Source organism: Papaver somniferum, chromosome 6, assembly GCF_003573695.1.
Source record: "Papaver somniferum cultivar HN1 chromosome 6, ASM357369v1, whole genome shotgun sequence".
NCBI lineage: Eukaryota > Viridiplantae > Streptophyta > Magnoliopsida > Ranunculales > Papaveraceae > Papaver > Papaver somniferum.
In genome coordinates, this window is record NC_039363.1 from 124,324,667 (window position 1) to 124,341,114 (window position 16,448).

A 16,448-nucleotide genomic window follows, 5' to 3' on the forward strand; every position below is an offset into this window, starting at 1 on the left:
TCACAAGATGGCTTTTAATACAAAAAGTTACTGCAAGAGAAGTTAATGGATGAATTGTGTGTTGAAAGGGTGCAATTACATGTAGTATCCATTGGTGGTGTGTAAATGAGCAGCCGTTGGTGGTAGTCAGGTTATGCTTTGCATTACATGGAGTATAAGATGTCTTTGAATACAAGAAGTTACAGCAAGAGAAGTTAATGTTGCACCTGGATGTTGAGATGAGTTTCGGCAGTTGGTGAGAAAAGAAGAAGTTAAAACCATCAACAATGGTAAGAGCTAGGAGTTGCAGGTGAATGAATGTGGTGGACTGGTTTGTACATTAGAGCATGGTGTTGGTGTTGTAGGCAACAAGAAGAAGTAGAGTTGATTTGGAGCAGCAGAAGAAGGAGCCATTATGGCTGGGACTAGACTCGACTCAACGTTTCATATCGGTGATTCAAGAAAATCCAACTCTACTCAGGAGGAAGGGTTTTCTAGACATTTTGACCCTGCCATCTAAGCATTAACAGCTGCGAACTGACGTTAACCTTTTTTTTTGAATAAAACGGTCAAGGCAAGAGTACTTTAACAAATTTCAAAAAAGCAGGGACCTTTTTTTAGTGAAAAGTGAAAAGTAAGAGTGCTTTATCAAAAAGCCCTGATAACAACATTTGTTGAATAGGGAAATATTGCTGTTTCGAGAAAAAATAAAACAAGAGTAAGAAGAAGAAATCCTGCGAAGAGGAAATGGCCGAGAAAAACGAAGAAGAGTTGGAGTTCTATCATTAATGTTTTTTCTTCCCCAATCTAAACTGCATTTAATGGGATACTGAATTTCTTCTACATCATCATCATTTTGCATAAGAATAGGATATTGCATAATCATCGTTCATCAAATGGGAACAATTCTGTCAATCTAAGCACAAAAGAGGAAGGATTCCAGAGTAACTTCCTTTTCTTTCGCTTCTTTCTTTTTATAATAGATATAAGAGAAAGAGAAATAGAAGAGAGAGATGATTATTCATGACTTCACGTGAAATGGAAACACATCACTCTGCCATCTTGGACTGGGCGCAGACTAGGGCGTAGTTTAGGCGCATAATAGCATCATCGTAACAATATAAATACTAACCAATAGGATTATTCCAAATAGACTTTCAATCAAACTTAAACTCTTACCGGTTGGAGATGAAATCTTTTAACTTTCGGAATTTGGGTCACATTTTTACTAGAGAATGTCTTTGAACCCCGTCCCCGTATGAACCACATTGAGGATCCATTGGAGATGCTCTAAGAAAAAGAGGTGTGCCTGTAGTTGTCGGTTAAAACTGATTTTCTGGACCTTAAACACTTCCACGGTGATTTTTCCAAACTTGTTGGGAAATTTTGGGATAATGACAAAATTTTATTCAAAATGTCCGTACCACAGTGGCAATGTAGCCGACATGTTATTCCACTGTCTAACAGTGTCATTCCCTTGCTATTTTCAAGGTAGTTTCAAGTGTTTTGATTAATTTTTGAATCCAAGAATTGCTGGTCATTCTGAATAATTCCATGTCCCCCACAAAAATAGTTTAACAGCTCAATGGCGTGGAGGTGAAATGAGGGGCTCCAAATTTACATATCAAAGAAACTAGCGGTTTCGCTTTGAAGCATGGCTGCTGATGGGACGTCTTTGCTGAACAGTCCTCGTGAAAAACGCCTCCGCTAACATCTGTCCGAGACGGACTTGAGCTTCAGTTGTGAGATGCAAACCATCTGGCCCGACTGGGAGTCCATCGGCATCAATGGTCCAAACATTCGGTAAATCTATCTCCAGCTGAGCTTTCCTTACAATCCCTACGAATGGCCCTTCCCCTGACGCCAAAGCAACCTGAACATAATACAAGACCCAGAGCATCATGATCTTAATTGTCAACACAATTGTGTAAGTTATGGAGTTAAGCTCATAGAATTATAATTACCTGAATGAAAGGTAGCATGGGAAGATGAAGATCTTGGCGAATATTCGATATGAATTTCTTCAAATTATGTCCATAAGATTCAGCATCTTTTTGATGAACTGTATCACTTTCCCCTTGATACCAAAGAACAGCCCTTATCCTTCCACCTTCCAATAACGATTTCTTAGAGCGCCTTATGAAGAGATTATACAACGGAGCTCCCTGAGACCACTCACTAATATTTGTTCCACCAACAGCACAAGGAACCAAACCAATAACTCCAATATTACTGGAATCCATCTGTAAAAGTGTATTTGCAAATGCCATACCAGGACCAACACCACAAGTCTTATTGAAATCGATATCTACGTGCAACGGTTCTTGCGCTTCGACCCATTTACGGTGCGAATTGAATCTGATAATTGACTGGTTTGGTTCGCATTCAGCCGGAATAACTCCGTCCCAAACATCATTAGCAACACCTCCTCTCCCTGCCATATTGCTCTGCCCTGCTAGAATAAATATATTCTTGTCCTGCAACGATCTTGACCCATCGGCGCCAACTAATAATTCTGCCGACGAAAGAGATCCAGTGTAAGCCAAAAGCAGAAGCAGAAACCGAGAGTACCACAGAGAAAACATTCTTTGAATTCTCTCTCTCTGTGCGAAAGTGAAAGTAATTTTGAATGATTGAATTGTTCCTTGAGTGGTTGTGAAGTACCCTTTTTGAATAGCTCAGCTGCACATGGCTGAAAGCAACCAATCTTTTGTAAAGGGAAGGTATTTAATTTTACTTTTATTTTTAGGATTTTGGGGATATAAAAGCAAATTTGTGCAGCTGGATTTTGGAATAATGACATATAAATGGTAACACAGAGATCTGATCTATTTCATTAATTTCAGAAAGATATACATGATGCAATTAATGACTTAATTTAGGATATATTGGAATTTAAGGAAGATTGTTTGTCCAAACTAAATGGACCCCTACGCCTCCTGGATGCGTCTCAAGCGCTGTTGAAGGAGTGAAATGCCTTTGCTAAGAGTTTGCCTACTCGAACTTCCGCTGGTGTTGTCAAGTGGACGTAGTCTGTTGACAGTGGAACTCCATAAGCATCAACACACCGGACATTCGGTAGGTTTAGTTCCAGCTGAGATTTCCTCACAGTTCCAAGGAAATGTCCTTGACCTGATGCTAGTGCTACCTGGGAGCATTAACATTTATGTCCATGAGAACTTCACATGAAGAAGAAAATTGATAAAACTGGTAAATCTTGAAGGCTACCGGATCAGATAAAAACGATGTCCGACTCGGTTCAACACCGAGGACATCCATCTAATAATCTTAACTTCAATGAAAGAGGCACCCATAACGAATAATACCCCCACCACTACACTCATTTAGGCGCCAATAAGTCTAGATTCATCGTGATTTTTTTCACGATGATATCCCCGCAAGACACAAAAAATGGTGGGGTCCACTAAAAAACAAAAATCCACCCTTTTTTTTCCTTATGGGATTCCCGTGACCGTGAGTGTCGGTGAATTCTCAGTGTGTAGCATCCGTGTCTAGGGGCTATCTAAAAACTGTTATCCTCGTTAGAAGAAAACAAAAGCTTTTCACATGCTATTGTTTTCCCCAATGAACCACCGACGACAACAACTGTAAGACCCGGTGTTTAACTTCATGCGACTATTTTACTGCAGTAATTTAATCTCAGATTATTCTACCTTGAGAAAAGTCTTAAATGATAGCAAAGAGGATAATGAGAGAATGTACGAACCTGAATGAATGGGAGCCTAAGCAATTGAAGATCAGCACGCAAATTCAAGATGAGTTTTTTCAACTTCTTGCTGTACATTTCAGCATCTTCGGAAGTAACCGTATCACTTTCACCTTGGAACCAAAGAATTGCCCGAATCTTGCCGCCTTTCCTTACCGACGATTTTGTTCGTTCGATTAGCTGATTGTAAAGAGAAGTTCCTTGTTCCCACTCACTTATCTTTGTTCCATGATAACCACCAACTGCACATGGAACCAACCCGACAATTCCAATGCTGGGATCCAAGTCTCTAATGGTATTAGCAAATGACATACCAGGACCGATCCCACAAGTTTGAGTCACATCGATGTCGAAATGGAGTGGTTCTCGAGCTTTCTCCCATTTGAGTTGTGAATTGAGTCGGAGAATGGACGGATTTGGTTGACACTCTGGAGGAACAATTCTGTCCCATGTCTGATTCACAACTCCTCCTCTACCAGACATGTTACTCTGTCCAGCTAGAACAAATATGTTCTTTTCTAGGAACGAATTCAACGATCTAGATCCATGGACAACTTGTTCTGTTGGTTTCACTAACCCGGCAAGAGACAGTAGCAGTAAACATGAGAAAGACAGCAGCATAACTCTCTCCATCTGCTCAACTGACTGTTTCTAGTGAGCTGGTGACTGATGATGAGAAAAGAAAAGGGAAAAAACAGATGGCTATATGCAAAATAAAAAATAGATCTGACTTCATAAAAAAGTAACCCGTTATAGGGTGGCATGGTTTATTAGAGGGGTGACATTCTAATATGACAAAAAGGGTCGTTATATGATCATTCAAGGTGCCTCTTATGAAAAAAAGATTGGAAATGATAAATTAACCCTCATAATTGATAATCTAGTTTAGTGATGATAATCAAGTTTAGTGTTAATGATTAATTTCACTTATATTAACTCAAAATCAAAACCAAAATCAGATTTTTAGTGTTAAAAAAAAAAAGTTTAGAGGAGAAGGTCAATCTCAATCAATTGAAGAAATTAACCAACAAAATGAAGAACCAGGACCTGAAAATGACCGGGTATACTTCTAAATTAGTCCCAACTAGCTTTTTTTTTGCTCAAAGTTATCTAAAGTACGTAAAAAATTTATTTATTTTTTAAATATTTTCAGAGCTAATTACGGTTGAAATTTTGCTCATAACCAACCGTAAATCGAAGTTACGGTTCGTAAAAGATGAACTACCAACCGTAACTGGTTAAATTTGAAGAAAACTCAATTGTAAAACCAGTTACAGTTGGTAACTAAATGCTCGATACCAACCGTAACTCAGTTACGGTTGGTAACCAAATGCTCGATACCAACCGTAACTGAGTTACGGTTCGTAAACTAAAATGGTTACCAACCGTAACTGAAGAAAATTCTCAGATATAAGAACATACGGTTGGTAATTGAATTATTACCAACCGTAACAACATCAAAATATCCAGTTATGGTTCGTAATTGAGTTAAAATCAACCGTAGCTCACATAAACCCAGAAATTTCAATTTCAATTTTCATCTAAAACCCTAATTTTTGATAGAAATTAAACTTAAATCGAACAAAATAAACCAAATCGTAACTGGGTTTTCAAAACATACCTCATATAAGTCATTACACAACACTTGATTAATTTTCGAATCGTCGATTAATCGAAGACGATGAAATTTTGAGTTTTAATGGAGGTTACGGTTGATGGGAGGAGGGGAAGAGAAGAAGAAAGAAAACAAAATTTCAATTTAGCTTTGATTTAGGTTAAAAAATGGAGAGGGTAATCTAGTTAATTTACACCCCCTATAGGACATCTTCTAACCAACTAGAGGGACATTACTATCACACTGCCGCCCCTTTAATAAACCATGTCGTCCCTATAACAGATTATATAAAAAATGATTCACATGTACTCAACTTCTTGTCTTAAGGTGACAAACAATATATATATCTAGATGTTTTTCCAATAGAGTGTTAAAGTTAAAATCTGTGTAGCATAAAACTTATATTATCCATCCAAATTGAAGAAAGAAATTTAAATTTATTGACACTGATTGCAGCGAGGCAGTGGGCATTCCCTTGGAATCCTTGGAAAAGGAAAACAGCCTTCATAGGAAACAACTCTTGAGCTTGCTTTCTCTATGTACTCCAAGAAAATTAGTACTATTTCCAGTTTCACCTAAGAGCATATCCTATGGGTAGTCCCCAAATGAAGACTATCTCTTTCATATGAACGAATAAAGTCACTGTGGGCAAAAATGAAAGGGAACACTAAACGGGAGACTTTCTCCCGTTAAAGAAAAGAAAACAAAAAAAACTTCTAAAACGGGGGACTTTGCCCCGTAAAAAAAAACTAAAAAAACTCCTAAAACGGGGAAAAGTCCCCGTCAAAAATAACAAAAACTAAAAAAGTTCTAAAACGGGGGAAAGTCCCCAGTCAAAAAAAAAAAAAACTAAAAAAAGTTCTAAAACGGGGGACTGTCCCCCGTCTAGTTCAAAAAGTTACAAATTTTTTTGACAAGGGACCGTCCCCCGTCTAATGTTTCACTACCAACCACTCGTTCAGTTGAACGAGTGCATGGACATGTTTGGGGAAAAAGTGCGATAAAAGCTACCCATAGGAGCCTCAAATCTGCTCAAATTGGTAATGCACTCTTTCATTTGAAAGGGTGACACTACCCATAGGATTTGCTCTAAGTAATTCCATTACTGCCCAAAGAAAGTAAACCAAACAACATAAAAATCGAATACTTAGTTGAAACAATAGGCAGCACTAGCAAAATTTATAGGAAATATGTTGTCTCAGTATAACAGCAACCTACTAGTTTCACATACAAGTAAAAAAGGACAACAGAGAAGAACCACATCCTAGCTCTAACTGGCATATGGCTTCCCAAGATGGGAAAACAAACTAACAAAATGAACATATATGAACCTAATTCACCACACCATTAAGGTTATATAGAAAGAAAACAATAGTTCAACCCCGATTACAGGGTGTTGATCAGTATGACATAAGTAGAGAGCCACTGCAGTGAACATCAGAAGCATCTGATATCCTATGTCTTGGTGATAACGCTGAGTTAGCAACATTGTCGACCTCAATGGTTAATATATTCTTTCTCTTCTGAGTGTCTGACTTTGGTTTTTCGTCTGACACCTCTGAAATAGGACTCAAGGGCTCAAGTTGCTTCTGTTGCTGAGATATCATGGCTTGAGCATCAGCCACCACTGAGGTGCTTTCATCTGCAGCATAAAGTATTCTTTGTATCGCTCCAACAACCTGCAGGTATCGGGAGTAAATAACTTCAATATGATACTATATAAGCAACTAATAATCTACGAAACAAACAACAACTTACTGGCAAGTCTTCAATCTCAGGACACTGGCATAAAAGCTCAATGTCCCTCAACTTTGCAAAGTAGAAGTCCCTCTCCTTCTCAAGACTATCCACCGACAGTTTCAGCTCAGTAATCTGCAGTTACACTAATATTAGATTCACAACCATCTGAAAGTCACAGAAACATCCTATAACTTAAGTTCCAATCAGTCAGCTCATATCACCTTTTCATCATAAGCAGGGCCGTCACTGGAGGTGGGTCTGGCCACCTTAATAGTTGGATTAGTATTGTTGGAAGATCCATCATTCCTTCGGGTGTTGTGAGAAGACTGTGATTTGGAGGGAGCCGTAGAAGGTCTAGATGACGCTTGGTGGGTCTGTGCAGTCCTCTTACCAACTTCCTTTCCACCTTTACAAGCTTCCCTTCTTTCGAAGGGATTGTAACTGAACCCAAATTCATTGTTTACCAAAACAGAAATCACAGATAGTCAGACACAAATGAGTTGATATTGACACAAATTTGAGAATCAAATTACGCATAATAAGCTATTCTCCATCCCTGTTGGAGTGGCAAACCAATATAAACTGTTTTTAAGAGGGAACTGATTGCAACTGAACTCAAATTCACTGAGGTTCTCCAAAACAGAAATTGATAGACAGTCAGAATCTTGTGTGCTCAGTGAACACAAAATTGAGAATCAAATTACGCGTAACAAGTGGCTTTATCATCCCTATTGGGAAGGCAAACCAAGATGAACAAGTTTTCATGAGTAAACTGCTCCCTAATATTAAAGACATTCATTCTCCACACCAAAACTTCTAAGAATACATCTCTTTTGTAACTGAAGCCTAATCATGGAGGGACAACCAAATAGGTACTAATGATCTTGATGCCAATTTTTGGGGCTTTCAACTTCGTATGGCTTTTAAAATATTGTTGAATCACTTTGACAGACCCAATTGACAAGATACATTCATTTTCAGTAATAATTCTAAATCCATATCTTTTGCAACTGAGGCTTTTAAAATGTTATTAAATCACTTGGACTCACTCAATTGGCAAATTGAAACTTAACTAGCAAACTTGAAACCAGCCAATTGAAAAGTACAAACACTGATATCGAACAACAAAAATATGCAACCAACTAGTAAAGAAAAAAGCACCCAGAAAGTAAGTTAACCCTATATAAAAGGGGACTACATGATTACCTGTTCATCATAGTTCCGCCATTAACAGAATCGCAGTATCTTTTCATCCACTGCATAAACTCTAAGTTATCAAGAGGTCTTTTCTTCACCAGCTTGCTCACCTCAATGTTCTACACACATCCAAAGTAAAGAGTAAATATGTAAACCCAAAATTCCTACAAGATCAAAACACAAAAGTAAAAGAATACATAAAAGAGACAGACAAACCTTGTTTATCTTGAGTTTATTGAAAACATCTTGAAGAACTTTATAATTGTTGATCATATCATACTCATTCTTTGCATCAAAATTAACCTTGTGCATAGGGACAATCCCTGGATGTACTGAATCCATCAATTGACAGTGAATTGCTCCAGAAGCAGCCTACATAAATCAAAAACTCATCCAATTTCAGAATAAACAACAACAATCAAAACAGGAAATTTTAATAGACATGAGATCAAAACATTCTAAGGCTTTAGGGTTCAAAAAAAGAAAACTACCTCTTCAACTTTGGAGATATTAAGATGGAGAGTAGAGTTGATCCAAGCCAGGATCTCATTTCTACCAACAAAATAAGCAGGATCCATCATCCCTATATTGGTTGCCATGATAACCTAGAAAGGAAGTTTGATCTTTCTTCGTTTGTTCTCTGAAAGGAAAAAAAGAGAGAGACGGAGAAAGAGAAATTAGGAGAGAGAGAGTAAATGGGGTTTTAAAAATGTTGGTAGAGCGGGATACTTTCTGTGTTTGTAAAAAAACGAAATTCAAATTCTGAGGCGCTGTATGAGCTGTCGATTGTCAAACTGACCGTTTAACTTGTCAGGCTCTAGAAAGCACTGACCTAACGCAAGATGACAAGTGTTCGGATCTCTATTCCTTATATTCAATACGTTTTGGTCTAAACGAGAAACTATATTAACACGCGGCACACAACACCGGCTAGCGATGCGGCTACCATGTGGCCCCTCTTAGTTAACTACTTGAAATTGTAACTAATTATTTTTCTTAACTTCCCTATATTTTCCCTGTTGAAAGAGATTTGGAATGGGCAGATTTTTAGTTATAATAAGCGTCACAAAAATAGGAGGGGCTACATACTTGAAGTTTGTGGCCCGACCATATCATATCCATGGGGACCGGCTAGTGCTCATTTTTTTTTTCTAACTTTCTACGTAGCCTATCAATACCACTTGGTCAATTCTCCCAGAAGATTTGACCATTCCACATGATCCACGAAACAATTTACGTGCTTTTGGTAGATAATATCTAATTGGGATCTCAATTGTTAATAAGGGATGAAATATTTCTATTAATGACCTTGTTCTGTTCCCTAAAAGCAGTTCCTATGGACTCAACAAAATAAAGATTTGTTCATTTTTATCCCATTATGGACTCAATAAACATGAAAAACTGATGAACAAACCAAGAAATTTGTTGACTTGTTGAGTGAGATGGAAGAACACGCGCGCGCTTGATGGAAGGTCGGGCGGTCGTGGCACAGTCGCTGGCGTGTGAACCAGAAACGCTGGCGTTTTAGCCAAAATCGCTTGTGTTCAGCGTCTCTGGAGAACCCTCCCGCATTTTTCCCAAAACCGCCAACGGATAAATCTGGATGGCTGAAAACTCTTGTGATCCAACGGCTATAATTTTGAGTTCTATAAATACTCATCATTTCAACTCCAAATTCACACATTCTTCACTCTCAAATCATCTACAAAAATTCCTCCCAGAGTTCGTGGTGTTAGATTCACTGAACAAGATGATTTAACTATTTATAAAGCCTTTGTTTTTCACACACAATATGTTGTCGATAGGAATGTAGCCGAATCGACGTTCTGTTTTTGGGAGAAAGTTTACAGAATGTTCGCCGCTGAAACGGGGAACATTAATGGGCGTGATTCTTACGTATTGTCGCATCGTTTTATTTTAATTAGACGTCATGTATCGGAATCCGTCGTTGTACTAGTGGAGAATCACAAAAATAAACTCAACGGTGAAGTTGTACATGAAGTGAAACCCAGAACACTAGCGATGTGGGCATTATCTCACGGTGGACGTCCTTTCGACTTCCAAGCTTGTTTCAACATTCTCAGGGTGCTCAACAGATAGGATCCCTATATTGCCCTAGGAATTCCACCACACGACGAGAATTTGCGCCTATGTAGTAGTTGTTTTAATGTGATATTGATGGTGCAATTGTGAAGACAGCCACATGTTTGGTTAAGATAATCGTAATAACACAAAATAAACAACAAACTAAATAACATAATACCATAGTGAATAGATTTGTCCTTCAACTTCAATCAGCCCATTCCACCAAAAAACACCTAGGACATTTCCATAAATGCCTTCCATATGTGTCTTCTTCAAAAGAAGTGCACAAATGCATAAAAGTCTTGCAACCGAGCTTTGAGCATCCACTGATTCTCTGTGGACAATGTTGGTATTCGTGATCTCCATATCCACAATGCTTGCAGTGTAATAACTTCTTCTTCAATTTGGCTTTAAGTTTGAATTTTTTGCCGAGTGTTGCAAACTTTTCCTCTTCTTCTTTTTCTTTAATCTTCATAGCATCATCTAGCATATGTGGTTCCTCTGGACAGTTGGGATCTTGACATTGTAAATACCTGAGCTTTTCCGGTTGTGATTCAATCACCATTCTGGCACGTGAACAACCTTCCCGCGGACACTTTGAATACATCCAAGGGAATTGCATAAGACTATGGTTATCCATGAAACATAATGGACAAACTTCTTTTGCTTCGACACATAATATTTGCTTCTCTTTGCCTGTAGAAAACATGGTGGATGTTATTGGATTAAGAAAGAAATCTATTGGTTTGGTTGAGAATGAAACCTAGTGTTGTATTTATTACAAAAAAAATAGGCATTGGTAATTCAAACGAGCGGTTGTAGTAAAGCCGCGCGATTTTACTACAAACGCCAACGGCTCGATTTTCTTTCTCACCATATAAATTCTATTCTTCACATCTCCAAATTCACATCTTGTTCTTCTTCTTTCTTTTTAAAACTCTTAATTTCTCTCACTCTGCAGAAATGTCTGTTAGAAATCGTGGTCCCAATTTTACTGAAGAAGAGGATATAACTATATGCAAATCATTTTTCTTCTTCATAGGGTAATTGTTGGTATGTGCTTTCAAGACGGTTCTTTTTGGGAGAAAGTTTTTACAATGTTCGTCTCACTGACGGGGAACCCAGGAAACCGAGATGCTCGTCGATTGTATGCTCATTTTAAATCTATTAGTCTTGCAGTCCAGCCATTTCTTGCTCTGGTAAGGGAAATTGATCAAGAAAAGTTCATCGGTGTAACTGAAGATGAAGTGATCCAAATAGCTATTGATAACTGGGAAGAAGCTCACGGTAAACCTTTTTGTTATGAAGTGTGTTTCAGAATTCTTAAAGATGTCCATCTCAAGCACATCGTTACTGCACTCGAATGCCTCTACTGGTCTTTATAATGGAAGAAGATGTTACTCTTGTTCGATGTTTGTTACATCGTATGATGAGACCAATGAACAATGACTATATCTGGGAAAGAGTATTGGGACATTTTGTAGCATCGCGGAACGAAACCATAAGAAACAATAAGAACCTAGAACTAAGAATTGCATTCATCACTAAGGAAGTCAAACATTATACATAAGTTTTGTGGATGGTTCACCGTAGAAATTCTGGAGTATCCAACGAAGAACTGGTGAGTATCTTACATTTGTCTCACTGATCAACTGCATCATAAATATCTTAACTTGTTGTTTATCTGTTTTACAGAAAACCATCGCTCATACGGTCATACCAAGTTTACTGAAGAAACCGGAAGAGAGTTTAAGCATTTTGAATGCTATGAACTCCACATAGATAATATCGCTGGAATCGGTCTAGTTTGATGTTATTGTTGTGGTTTATTAAAATGTAGTTTGACGTTATATGCAAGTTTAAATTGTAATAAATATCACTTAATCTGAAGTGGAAATCTATTTTAAAATCTAAATATTTTCATTAATTGATATTACTGTCAATTCTTTTACAAGATATAAACTTAGACAATAATAAAAAGTACTAAACAACTTCAATAAAAATCAAGTACAAGCTTTGGCCTCCTGTTTATCTTCATTTGACGTATCTTCCATTCAACGCACTCTTTGACAGTTTCGCCTTTGTTTTTGAATTTTTTGTTGTTAACTTTCGAAATGGAGCTCTTCTTTGCCTTTTAGCGAAACATTTTCTTGGAGCAAACTTCAAAACTTGCACTTCCCTCTTACAATTGTCAATCTTTTTAACACTCCCACATATCTTAGAAACACCAGCTTCAAGTTTTGTATCGGAAAAAAGTGTGATCGCCTTTTCAGCCATTTCACCAACAATAAACTAAATAATTGAAATAAATTTAGAATAGAAAATTCAAGAGAAGTGAATTTTGGTGTGAGTGAATTGTTTGAAGATGATGGTAATTTATAGAGGTAAAAAAGTGAATTTTGAATTTTCAAAAAACTATTCGTTGGTGTTTTTGCTTCACACGCCAACGTGCGTAGAGAGCACGTCGCGTTTAATCTTCAAACGCCCGCGGTTGTGCCAACACCGAGTTTGTGCTACACACGTTGGCGACTGTTCTTTGACCTGGCGTTTGATGATCAACCGCCCACTTCTTTTCCCATAGTGGATAAACGTGTTTGGCCATCCACCTGGCTCAATAAAATTTTCAATTTGGCCATTGCCATAGGAATTGACCTAAGTTCATTTTTAGTTTTTTTTAATTAGAACAGACACGAAACCCTGGGGAGTTAAGAATGAAATTTTGCAAAACTGAGATGATACCATTCAGACAACAAATATTTTCAAAGAAAGTGTTTGAAAATTTAACCCATATTCAAAGTGGAAGACAAACATAATAACAAATGACCATGATTTGAGCCAAACTAAAAGGATAAAAATCCTAAAAAGCTACACTTTATTCAAAATTAATTAGAGCTCTATCTAGACGTTGCTCACTTATTCTTAGTCAAAGCAATGGTTATACCAAGTAGTCAGACTATCTTATTCGAAACTCATTCCATCAACCACAAGACTCTGAAAAGACGAGGGTATCCAAATACACCACAATATTCATGATTCGAGAAGTGATGTACCATCAGAACCCGGACGGTTCCTTGTCAATATGCCTCGGAGAGGAAGAAGCGCAACAACAACTCAACCACGTCCATAATGAAATCTGCGGGCTAACACTAGTGGTAACACTCTATCGCCGTTTGCAACTCCTTGGCTACTACTGGCCAGAAATGGAAGCTCAACATCGGTTGCTTCAAGGAACCTATTCCAATTGTCAAGCGCCGCCGCATCAATTGGAAGTATTCCATATTGACCACGCCGGGGACTGGCAAGATCCATACATCAGTTACCTCCGCGACGGCGTACACCCTACCAACAAGAAGAACACAGCTAAGATAAAACAAAGGTCCAGGAGATTCATGTTCCATGAAGGAGTCTTATATCGTAAAAGCTTTGGAGGAAGTTTTCTACGGTGTTTGAATGAGGCGGAAATCCCGATCATGCTGAAAGAAATGCATGAAGGCGAACACCAATGAAAACAGAAGTTATTTCTTCAGATACACGAGAGATACTACTGGCCGACCATGGAGGATGATGCAGCTATTTTTGTTCAGAGATGCCAAAAATGTCAAATCCATGGAAACCTTATCCATGTACCGTCGACTCCTCTGCACTCAATAAGCAGTCCGTGGCCCTTTTATAGCCGGGGACTAGACATCATTGGAAAGATTAACCCTCCGTCTTCAAAACAACACGAGTATATAATAACGGCGACCGAGTATTTCACCAAATGGGTCGAAGCCATACCTTTACGAGGAACTACTGGAGCCAAAATAACGACGTTCATTAGGGAATACATCATCTGCCGATTTGGCGTGCCTAAACATATCATCACCGACAACGGCACTCCTTTCGCCAACAAGCAAGTACGAGAATTACTTGAGGAATATGGAATTAAGCAAGTTTTCTCCACCGTGTACTATCCTCAAGGAAACGGACAGGCTGAAAGTACTAACAAAACTTTGATCCGAATCCTCAGTCGGACAGTACACGATAAGATGAGGGTATCCAAATACACCACAATATTTTTATTTGGTCAACACCTATCCAAGACCCACCGTTTATAAACCTCTTGAAATAACAATCACTAAAGGAATGTTTCAACACGGTGTCCACTTGAAACAGGGTTAGTCCGAACTGGCCTAACAATGTGAGAATATCAAAGTCAAGTGGAGAGATCCAATACACTTTGCGTGATCGTCTATAGATATGAAATCGTGACAATACGACAACAAAGTGTTCACTTGATAATAGGTACGGTTGTTAGAGCATTGCTCGGTTGAACCCACCAAGATTTGGTATGTCAAGTTTGGTTGTCATATTTTGGTGAACCAAAACTCATTTAAAGATTCACTTGATTATTTACTAGAGTCAACTTCGTATAGGTTAGCTAGAAAGTTATTAGGATATGAGACTTACAAGTATTACTCGAAGACTTGAAGAATGTCAAGAAGTAAAAAGCTACATCGACGACATCATCCTTCCTCGTGAGGTTAGTAGTATTTTGACTTGAACTGTTTCATTCCTAACGTATCTTTCAAGTCGTGATATATTGAAAACATAACTGCGAAGCTGTGAATGATTATACTCTAGTTAGGCGTAGTATTAAGGAATTATAATACGAAGTATAACGCCTATTTTTTGAACTTCGTATATAGGACATCGACATAATCGTATGAATGTTATTGTGATTATGTATGGGTATGGGTGAAGATTTCGTCCTAGGAAACAATGTTTTACAATCGTTTAAAGGAAGTACAATTCATGAACTTTTTTTATGTATCGAAAGGGAAATCGCTGGTATTGTTATTCATTGCAAATCTTTGGATTACCAATATGTGTGATTAGTATAATAGCTCATAACTTGCTTATGTATCTTGGTAAAAATATTCACAATGCCCGACTTATGTATTGGTATGACTTTTATTAGTGAAACCAATCTTAAGTAATCACCTGAGATGGTATAATCGATATTTGTAATTGGTGTGACCATTCGTAGTCATTGGGTAACCGATCTAAGAACTTGTTGGGACTAATCACAAGATGCGTAATCGATCCTTGTGATAGACACATTTATGTGTCTAATTTGTCCTCAATGTTTCGTATTGTTAGTACTTGTTTTCGTCCTTATTATGGTGTTTTGTGTGTTTGTAGGTATTTTTGGAAAATAATTATTGTTGGAAAATTCGGCTCGAAAAGTTGCACGGAGCACCCCCAGGTCACCCCCAAGGCAGCTGCTATTCGCACCCCAGTTCTGGTTAGGGGGGAGGACATCTTCTTCCCAAATTCAAAAACCAAAAATTGGCGGGAAAAAAAAATACTATCAACTGGCAGATGTTTTGTTGGAATTTTTGAACGTGTTATAGGGCGATTCAATGGCTGATTTTTGGTAGGAAGTTGTGATATGTCCTAGAAAACACGTTTTGGGCTTTTGGTTCGATCAAATTTGGCCAGAATTAGCTGGATAATTCACGGAATGCAAAACAGGGAAACACGGGTTGGACACGGGATTGGAGAAGATTTGAGCGTGTTCTGCTCATGCATGAGGGCTCTAGCAACATTGTGGGTCGTGTGTAAACATTTCTAGAGTGACCAGGATGGAAATCTACGCGTGAGAAGCTAAATCAGGGAAGAAAATATTCCCAGAATATTTTTTCATCAAACCGAGTTAAGAGAGAATTATATCGAGTTATAGCGATACTTCTTGATCCTGTGGAGTATATATAGAGTGTTGGGGACTCATAGAAGAGGAGAGAGAGAATTGTGAGAGGTTTAGAGCACTACAGAGCAAGAAAATTGAAGTTGCAGAGATTCTGGTTCTGCTGCTGCTGCTCGAGGAGGAAGAAGAAGAGGAAGAACAAACTACCAAAGGCAGTCGTTTACCAACAAAGACAACGACTGTCGTTTGTGGGTCATAGTTTTCCAACGACAACAACACTTCATCTCTATCGTTGATTCTGGACGCCTTCTGTGGGTCGCAGAATCCTGTTTTATAACATTTTCTTGTCTTTCTCTTCATTGTAAAACACTTTTGAGCATCAATGAAATATTTTGAGAGGTTTTTCATCATGAGTA

The 16,448-nt window shown here is 38.1% G+C and overlaps 3 protein-coding genes across 3 annotated transcripts; all 3 read right to left on the minus strand.

Moving 5' to 3' along the window:
- Positions 1–1,373: 1,373 nt before the first annotated feature.
- Positions 1,374–2,749, minus strand: LOC113289158 (probable carbohydrate esterase At4g34215). Its single transcript, XM_026538344.1, has 2 exons — positions 1,944–2,749; positions 1,374–1,852 (listed from the first exon to the last, which is right to left on the minus strand). Exons 1-2 carry the CDS (start codon positions 2,562–2,564, stop codon positions 1,613–1,615), a joined length of 861 nt encoding a protein of 286 aa, XP_026394129.1. The 5' UTR covers positions 2,565–2,749; the 3' UTR covers positions 1,374–1,612.
- A 38-nt stretch (positions 2,750–2,787) lies between these two features.
- LOC113289159 (probable carbohydrate esterase At4g34215) lies at positions 2,788–4,398 on the minus strand. The gene is made up of 2 exons (XM_026538345.1): positions 3,707–4,398; positions 2,788–3,127 (listed from the first exon to the last, which is right to left on the minus strand). Exons 1-2 carry the CDS (start codon positions 4,337–4,339, stop codon positions 2,930–2,932), a joined length of 831 nt encoding a protein of 276 aa, XP_026394130.1. The 5' UTR covers positions 4,340–4,398; the 3' UTR covers positions 2,788–2,929.
- A 2,070-nt stretch (positions 4,399–6,468) lies between these two features.
- Positions 6,469–8,965, minus strand: LOC113286130 (microtubule-associated protein RP/EB family member 1C-like). The gene is made up of 6 exons (XM_026534834.1): positions 8,750–8,965; positions 8,475–8,630; positions 8,268–8,377; positions 7,283–7,502; positions 7,080–7,193; positions 6,469–7,000 (listed from the first exon to the last, which is right to left on the minus strand). The coding sequence occupies exons 1-6, from the start codon at positions 8,855–8,857 to the stop codon at positions 6,722–6,724; spliced, it is 987 nt and encodes a 328-aa protein (XP_026390619.1). The 5' UTR covers positions 8,858–8,965; the 3' UTR covers positions 6,469–6,721.
- Between the last annotated feature and the right edge of the window lie 7,483 nt (positions 8,966–16,448).

What these genes read in the sequence shown, in the direction of transcription:
- LOC113289158 (XM_026538344.1), bottom strand. Translation starts at nt 2,564, where the DNA reads ATGTTTTCTCTGTGGTACTCTCGGTTTCTGCTTCTGCTTTTGGCTTAC. An exon ending in CCATGCTACCTTTCATTCAG is followed by an intron (nt 1,853 to 1,943) that starts GTAATTATAATT and finishes TATTATGTTCAG; the next exon opens with GTTGCTTTGGCGTCAGGGGA.
- LOC113289159 (XM_026538345.1), bottom strand. Translation starts at nt 4,339, where the DNA reads ATGGAGAGAGTTATGCTGCTGTCTTTCTCATGTTTACTGCTACTGTCT. An exon ending in TTAGGCTCCCATTCATTCAG is followed by an intron (nt 3,128 to 3,706) that starts GTTCGTACATTC and finishes TAATGCTCCCAG; the next exon opens with GTAGCACTAGCATCAGGTCA.
- LOC113286130 (XM_026534834.1), bottom strand. Translation starts at nt 8,857, where the DNA reads ATGGCAACCAATATAGGGATGATGGATCCTGCTTATTTTGTTGGTAGA. An exon ending in ATAAACTCAAGATAAACAAG is followed by an intron (nt 8,378 to 8,474) that starts GTTTGTCTGTCT and finishes GGATGTGTGTAG; the next exon opens with AACATTGAGGTGAGCAAGCT. An exon ending in GGCGGAACTATGATGAACAG is followed by an intron (nt 7,503 to 8,267) that starts GTAATCATGTAG and finishes ATTTGGGTTCAG; the next exon opens with TTACAATCCCTTCGAAAGAA.